Consider the following 8,949-nt stretch of genomic DNA (forward strand, 5'->3'; position numbering starts at 1 on the left):
CAGCACAGCCAACAGTAGTACCAGCAACAACTACTAACAAGCCCTTGCAATCACAGGAGGCTCCTGTTGCTAGAACTAGTCGTGAAGAGGTTCACCAGATATTTTTTCTGGATGAGGTGTTGTTGGCCAGATACTTGAACAGAGTGAAACCACCTCTGTGTAATCCCTAAAACATGAGTGCAGTGCTCCAAAGCAGGAACATGGGCTCTGTGGGAGTCAGGGTAGAGCATTATTCAGGGGTGAAGAAGAAAAGAAAAGAGAACAAAATGAATTTATATATATATGAAAATTAGGTTTACTGCACTTTAACCACTTTCAGTGCCTGTTTAGTTCTATATGAGTCTTTATGTCTCTCTGTGTCAGGGAACTGAAGCACAGGACCATGAAGGAACCCGATGAGCCAAAGTTTCAGCTGCAGGAGTACGTCGACAAAGAAATGAGGACCGCTGGCTGCTGCCGCTCATAGACCACATCCTACTTGTGTGTGTGTGCGTGTGTGTATTTGTGCAAGAGAGAGAGAAAGACAGCAGGTGCACTCTCTTACACTATGTAATAAGTCTGAGTTGGTGTACCTGGAAATGGCCTGAAATTCTCAATGTTTATATTTCTCTGCGGCCAATACGCTCTCTCTCCCGACCCACCTTCCCTCTGCGACTGTGAATGTAATATAATTCCTGTCTCCAAGCTTGCACATACACATGCATGTCTGCGCGCAGACGCTATGTTTGTAGTCCCGTTTAATCCATTCTGTGCCAGTTTCCATGAGTGATGTAAATATTTTAAATGTAATTTTAATTTTGTGCTCTGAAAGCTTTGTTGTTTATAGATGCCTGTCTTATTAAAAGAAACTCTACAGACGTAACAAGGCTGAATATTACATCAGTCTGACTAGAATAACAGAAACCAATTTGTACAAACCACCATTGCACATAATGTAAGCTGTCATTCTGCACTACAGTACATGCTGTTTATGTACAGGATACCATATAATAATGGTTTTAATAACACTGATGTGTCTGTGACCCATTCGAGCTAGCGACCTTTTGTACACAATTTAAGTTTGATGTTAGAACTGTGTGATATATTTCTAACATGAATAAATCTCCAGCAGTGATCAATGTATACAACAACACAATCAGCAAAGGACAGCAGACCTACAATGGGAAATATATCTTCCTGAGAAATGATGGAGTTGTTCCAGAAAAATCATTTTCTAGATGTTGCTCTGTTTTCAGGAAATTAAAGAAAAGGACAAATGCTTTTTGCAACAAAAAACAACTGCATTTGTGTGAAGTCTGCTGTTAACCTGCATAGCAAAAAGAAAACATTACAAAAACAGTTGAATATTGGGTGTGAAAAGCGTATTTGCCATTGCATATTTCTTCCCCAAACCTTGAACGGGACCTTACACATATAGTTTTGTGCAAAAGCCGTGATGCACCACTCAATTCTTTACATTTTGTTAGGAAAATGTGAAACAGCTGCAGTGATTTATTGAAATGTGTGCAAAGATACATGGAAATATCAACACATAAGGCAAAAACAGTTTTTGAAATTCCCAGCAGCATATTTGATATGACTCTCTGTCTTGTAATTTCTTTAAATAATCTTCTCTAATAGTTCTTCAGGTTTTTTTTGAAGGACAAATGTTGGCTGCCTTTTGTTCCCACATTGATGATCCCATATTGCTTCAGTGATGTTGAGATCCGGGATCTAGGGAGGCCTGTCCATGACTGATAGCATTCAACTGTGTGTTGTTCTGTCCCAGTATGCCTTTACTGCTCAAAAACGAAGCTGTTGCCAATCAGACACTTTCCAGATGAAGTAGTACATGATTGTAGTACTTTTCTTTATTCTTAACTCATAATTCCACCAGTTTTAACAAGGACAGCATCAAGCAATGCAATTGTACATCTATCCTGACCTCCATTAAGTATTGATAATGAAGTTTCAATTTTGGATTATGTCTCCTTAAAACCCATTGCCAGTCCTTTAAATCGACTTCTTTACAGCCACCCTGTTTCTACTAGTGAGTGTAAGTAAGATACAATTTAAAATGAGTTATTTGCTAAGCAATGTCTGTTATGTGTAGACAAAACACTAATTGATCCCTTGAGTTTTGGTGCCTTTTTGTTTCTTTATCTCTGATTCATAGGTCAGTGTTGGGTGGCTTAACAAACCAAAAAACAGAATTTGTCAGAAAATTGCCAATTACAAGGATGGGACTGAAAATGAGTGAACAAGCAGCCAATGTCCAGAAAAAAATTGGAAATACATTTTGAAACCCGGTTGCTCAAGAACACTTGGAAACAAAAGTCCACAGACGTGGAAACAAAATATAAAGAAATGAGGAGTGTTTTGTAAAGCTACTGTAAGAACATCTATGAATTAAAATGTAGAGATCTGGAATTGGTCCCGTGTAACTCAGACTCCTCTCATGGAGTTTTATGTATCTTTGTATCATATGTCCAGGTCTTCATCAGGCAAAGGAAATGATCACAGCGATTGACCCAACTTAAAAACAATATATAGATTTTGATGTTTCATTCTATTTATTTATGAAAAACTTAATGTGTGGTTGAGAGTTTTAAACAGAGATTTTCTTTAGTGAGCCTTTCTGATTAGAAGATACATATCGCTGTTGAGAGAAAAGGTTTTCATTGCACGTATTTTTTTCCACAAAAACACAACATCATGGGGCCAGATATATAAAACTGAATACTCATGACTAAAGCTGTTTGTATGCACAAAGGAAGGTTAGGGAAAATGTGCGCATTCTTTTTTTTGTCAAATATATAAAACTGTGTTGTTGTTTTTCTTTCTCTTTTTTTGGTTTATTAAAGCTCAATTTTTGCCATTCCTATTCTTACCAATTAGTGGAAGTACACACTCCCTTGTTATGGTATCATTACAACATGAGCAAACAAGAACCACAGTTTCACTCAGTATATAACTGGGAAGGTTATTGGAGAGCGGGAGAAAGGGAAATGTGTAATTGTTGATCTCAGGTTCATGATCAGGAGAAAAACTAGTAAGGAAAGAAGCAGTGGAGGCTACTAACTATATAAATTCAAAGAAAAACACCATGGCAGAAATGCTGTACTACAAGGGCATCAGTTCTTGCAAGAAAAACACATTTATATGCAGAGCCACATCTTTTTATAGCTCCGACAATTACCATAAGTAATAAAAAAAGGCTTGGTAAAATTTAGTGCACATCAAATTATTGTCACTGAAGTCTATGAGTAGCGAACTGTTGTGTTATGTGTTAAGTTTCCCTGACCTTTTCCCCACACTATCACGTGGGGCTCCGCTCTAATACAAACCATACCACTTTATGTGTGGCGAAAACCGTATACGTGTTTTTTAATGCACACATTCTGTTTATACATCCAGCCCCTGGTTTCATTTTACCACACTGCGCAAAATTTTCAAAGCAAAATGAACTTACAGCAGAGTCGTATAATCTAGAACAGTGAACCACAGGGGAGCGTTTAAATCTTCGAGGACAGCTTGCTTACGTTTTTTTCTATTTTCTCTGCAGTTATTGGTAGAAAGCCATTATTTTTCCAGGTGTTTTATCAAAGATGGTTTCATACAGATTTCTGCCAACGTTGTAAACTCTATCAACTAGTACTATAAAGCATAAGTAAGGATTTTACAGTGAAGCACACATTTTTAGAATGAATCAGTTCTCATAAATTTATTGTTAACTTGTAATCTGTATACTGTATCTTAACTGCGGTTATTTGTATTGTATCGATCTTTTGTGTTGACTAATAAAGAATCTATCATAAAAATGAATGCATTTTTGTGGATCTTTAGCTCCATCATCTGGTACTAACCTGTGATTACATTTGCTGTAACCAACTCTTTTTACCTACACCAAGGAGGTTGTGTTTTTGGTAGCATTTTGTGTATTTGTGCGGGTTTTGTTTTGAATTAATTCTGGTAAAACGTTGTAGGGGTGTAGTGAGGGTGTTAACCATCCATTAAAAATTGGCTTACATCCACCAAAGTCTTTAAGGTAAACTTATTGATTTATTGGTGAAAAAAAAAAAGACAAAAAATAAGGATTACAGTTTACATCCAAATATCATGTCATATTTGACCTCTGACCTCACTGTTACATTTCCCATCTCCCATCTCATAATTTGCCTGCAAATTTTTCAGGCTAGAATGAAGGTCAGTGAAGGTCCTCATTTAAAGAGTTATCTTTTTTATATTGAGGTTACACAACAGAAGTGATTAAATATTTCACAAACAAGGTTGTGAATACATTTAAGCTAGGGGTGTCCAACTCCAGGCAGGGCTGGACTGGCCATCGGGCATTTGCTCGCTGGGTCGCTCGTGATTTTTTGTTTTTATGGGCCGATGGGGTTTTATTTCTTTTCTTTTTTTAACGGTATAAATGAATGGTGGTGGATTGGCCAGTTGGTCATGAGCAACTCTGGGCTGGACCAATTACAGCCGAGGTCGAACTTTAAAGTTGAGATGAAAACGCGATTTGTCCTGTTCCTCTTCAGCTAGAAAGTTGCTAGTTCAATCATGAAATTGATCAATGATCAGCTGATCGGCTTTTCTCTCTGCACCAGAAAGAGGAAACCAGCGGATGTCGCACTAAACAACAGCAGCACGTTTAAGCTTGATCAGCTGTTGTTAGAATTTATTTAATATGAATTTCTAGTATCAGCTGATGTTTGCTGGAGCCACAGCTGTAAAAGCTGCTGGTCATGATGTCGGTTTGGATATGTGGTGAGAGGGAAACATGAAGATGAAACCAGGAGATGGCCTTACTGAATCATCAGAGCTGAACAGGTGATGGAGAAACAGGTTTACCTTTTTTGGGTGACATGAATGAGTTGAAGGGAAGTTATGAACTGTTTCTGAGAGACAAATAACACCAAGATCCTTTTCTAAGCAGCTGACAGCTGGTAACTGTGCAGCAAAGTCTAGCAAAGTTTTGTCAGGGGGCCAGGTAGGGCATTAGCAGGGAAAGGGGGCACAAAGAAATACTTTTCTTTCTTATTCTTATTTAAAATGTCTCGCTTTTAACAAATAATTATCTGAATCCGACAACCAAAGTTTTTATCTGATGTAAAATGTATAGAAATCCATTACTGTATTCAGTAAATATTAAGTCTAGTGTAACTTATATTATTCTTTCCTTTGGGAAGGTACCATCTGTGCAGTCTGCAATTCTGTTAAATAAAGATGTTGAATCTATTTAATTACTGTAATCACTACGGCTGAGACAATAATTCAACGATGAATTACTCATTCCTTAAGTACCCTGACTGATGACACTAAATGATCCGCAGGTGTGCCATGCCCACCTATTCCAAGAAATGAAAGAAAACGGGAAAACAGAGCCCCAGCAATCCCGACAAAGCAGCGGTAGAAACTTTGGCAAATGATACCAACATTTTTAAGTTATTTTCGCGATAGTGAGATTTAAATGTTCATGTACGTTCATGTTCATTTCGCTTAAAGTAAGCAAGTAAGCACAGTCCCATTCTTTTTTAGATTAGCTTTTTTAGAATTCACACAGTTGAATATTAAATGTGGTGCAAAGGTCAACTAGAACAGCGGTCCCCAGCCTTTTTTGCACAACGGACCGGTTTATGTCCAACAATATTTGCAAGGCCTTTAAGGTCCATAACACAGGGGAAAAGACCCAGGGAAACCGAGTTGTCGATAAAAACAATTAAAAAATAAGGCTAAAAAAAGCCTTACGTTTTAAACCATAAATTTCCTGTTTTACTTTGAAGGTCCGTGTCTCAGGTCAGTGTGTTCTGTTTTGCTTCCTCTCTGCCTCGTCGTGTTTGATTAGTGTCAGCCATTTCCTCGCGTGTGTATTTATATGGTGTGCTTCCCTTAGGTAGTCTGCATTACTTTGGCATTTCTCCATGTGTCATTCATACTTGCCAACCTTGAGACCTCAGAATTAGGGAGTCAAAGGGGCTGTTGGGGGGGAGTGGTATACATATACATATATATATATATATATATACAAAAAAACTTGAATTTTACAATGTTTATTTATCAGATAAAATAAGTTAAATGTCACTGTTATTATTGGCTGGCCAGAAACAGTGGGGGTGTCCAAATTCAGAGGCTGCATCCACCGGCACAAACTGCTCTGTACATGAGTGAAGGCCTTCGCTGTCTAAGTGGGCCGGGTCCTCCGAAAGCTGGGTAGGCCGGAAGTGAGCAACTGTGAAATTGGACGGTCTAGCCTTCAGAATTACGTCACGAGCCCTCTCGGTGGAATGAAACTGCCGTCGGCTCCTTGCTATCTAAAATATAACCGGAAGCTGGTGTAAATTCTGGACCGTCTCACTCTTCTGTTTAATCAGTTTTCTGTTTGACGTTTTTTCAGCTGTGTGAAAACCCTGGAGGAACCCACCCGAGGGATTAATAAAGTTAAATTTAATCTAATCTAATAACTGTAATCTCAGCCAAACCGATTTACTCACGAACAAATAAAGCACTGAAAAAAGCCAAACATATGTTTAAGTTATCAAAGAAGTCACTTTGATAACTTAAACATGTGTTTGGCTTTATATATCATGTTTAACCTGAGTAGTGAAAGACCGCGGGGGCTTGAAAACGATGTCCTGGGAGTTTGCTGTTCTCGTCAGCTCAGCTTTTTGAAGTGTACACAGCTACATTCTCGCCTGAAAATATGTTAAAAGTTTATTTTGCGACCCAGAAAGTAATAAGTAATAAACCAAGTAGCTGCCGCCATAGTTGGAAACTGGAATTGGCTCGGTTGCGCTATGAATTCTGCGATATGGTTTTTCAGTTTTGTTGTCCCGGTGGAAAAGCGGGAAAAGTTTGGGAGAATGGTAGCTCCGGGAGATTTTCGGCAGGGGCACTAAAATTCGGGATTCAAAAAAATGACAGAAAATTTTGGAGGGTTGGCATGTATGGTGTCATTCCCTCTGTGTCACAGGTTTCCTAGTTACAGATTAGTTCTCCCATTTTAGGTTTTGTTTGTTCTTTTCTAGTTGTCCCCACTGTTTATTTGCAACTTCAAATAAAGACATCTACATCCATCTCTATTGTCTGCGTTTTGGGTCTACTGCTCTTTAATCTCCACACAATGACACCTGTGCCTTTAGGATTGCAAGTATCCAGGGTCAGGCAGCTCATTGCTGCTATATAGCCCTGGATGTTAGGACAGAGGGCTTTTACCAGGACTCCAGTCCTGATTGGCTCCATCAATGAGGTTCCCAGGGATCAGTTCCGCAGTGGGAAACCAAAAGCACGATGAGGAAAAGCAGGAGGATGAGGACCAGCTGAAAAAATCAAAAGTAAGAGAAAAGGGGACAGGGGAGATGAAGTACGTGACTTGATTAGAGAAGAGGGATTCGGAGGGAAATGGAGGAAAGAAGAGCAGAGGAAGCACGAGAGTGACTGGACAGGCTATTTGGCTGCATTTTATTTGCATTATTTTTTCCAACTACATAAACCAAAAAAATAAAGATTTTACGTAAGAAAGAACACCATTGAAGAAATCTGGATGAAAATATTATTTTATCTCCTTTCCAGTCTGGTTTTAGGATATTGCACAGTGCTGTAACTGCTTCCCTAAAAGTTCTCAATTACGTCTATGAAGCCCGGGACGCAAAGAACTGCTGTGCAGCTCTTGTTATTGACCTATCAAAAGCCTTTGGCACTGTTGACCATGGTATTTTATGTCAGAGATTCATGGAAATAGGCCTTTCAGACCAAGCAGTTGACTGGTTCTATAATTAACTTTCGGACTGTCAGCAGTGCATGCAGCTCAGTGGTCTCTCTTCCAGTTTTTTAAATCTCACTAATGGAGTGCCACAGGGTTCTGTCCTGGGGCCTACTTTATTTATGTCAATGGTGCGAGACAAAATCTTTTCTTTTTTTACTCAAAATTCTACAAACACCACCCCATAATGAAAATATAAAAAGGTTTTCTTGAAATTCTTGCAAATTGATGAAAAATAAAAAACAAAAATAGAACATTTGCCTAAGTATTTACACCCTTTGCTCAATACTTTCTTGGAAAACCTTTGGCAGCAAGTACAGTCAAGTCATTTTGAGTATAATTTTGAGTATAATGTCACAAGCTTAGCGCACCCATTTTTCAGCAGTTTCTCCCATCTTCTTTGCAGAACCTCTTAAGCTATCAAACTGCCATCTCTTCAGTGATGTTCAGTCGGGTTTAAGTCTTAACCCTTGCCTTGTCATGGTCTACGGTGGGTGGCTGGAGTTTCCATTAGGCTCCTGAACTGACCTGGGATCCGCCCCTGGGCAGGGCCAACTCCAGCTCCTGCACACCTGGAGCCTATTGCAGGCTATCAAGCCAGAGGGATTTAAACCACACATCGATGTTCACTCACTGCCAGTTCGGCATCAACCCATGTTGGTAACAGGTCTTGTGTTTCAAATTCTCGCTGTGATTCATCTTACTAACAAAGACTCTTTTGTGCTACAGTTGCTGTACCCACCCTGGCTCACTCCACCTCCGGACTTGGAATACCTAGTGATCATTTTGGAAATCCCTCTGTGCCTCACCTGCCTGCCCTCCTGCCATCACACTCCATCTGGAGCCCCGGATCTCAGGTCAGCCTTTCCACGCCACTCAGCCTCCCCTGGATCTTCATCATCCCCCTCTCAAACACTCCAGGTCCCTAACTGCAAGTAAGAATTGCTGCTCTTATACTGGCCACTTCTGAGCTGCCTTCACTACCGGCCTAACTTCTATATCCTCTCCCCTCAGTGTGACTGTTCCCCACTCAGCTCCGTTCCACTTCTCAGGCCTCGTTCCCTCGCCCTAGCCACGTTCCCCTGGGCACGCCACACCAAGGCTCCACGTCTCGTCATTTTCTGTCTTTGCCACGTTTCCCTTTTTTTTTTTCCCCTTGCACTTAACCGTAATAAACTATTAAATCATCTACTGTCTCCGCT

The 8,949-nt window shown here is 39.8% G+C and overlaps 1 protein-coding gene across 1 annotated transcript in view; it reads left to right on the forward strand.

The window, feature by feature from the left end:
* LOC146568034 (ras-related protein Rab-26-like) overlaps positions 1–3,800 on the forward strand; it is a 126,285-nt gene extending 122,485 nt beyond the window's left edge. The window contains exon 9 of the mRNA XM_085283791.1: positions 364–3,800. Coding sequence (XP_085139917.1) covers positions 364–466 — 103 coding nt within the window. The 3' untranslated portion in view covers positions 467–3,800. The remainder of the gene's footprint in view (positions 1–363) is intronic.
* Positions 3,801–8,949: the final 5,149 nt, after the last annotated feature.

Source organism: Mchenga conophoros, linkage group LG8, assembly GCF_057382185.1.
Source record: "Mchenga conophoros isolate Kocher_MC1m ecotype Shallow Benthic linkage group LG8, M_conophoros_male_GT1.1, whole genome shotgun sequence".
NCBI lineage: Eukaryota > Metazoa > Chordata > Actinopteri > Cichliformes > Cichlidae > Mchenga > Mchenga conophoros.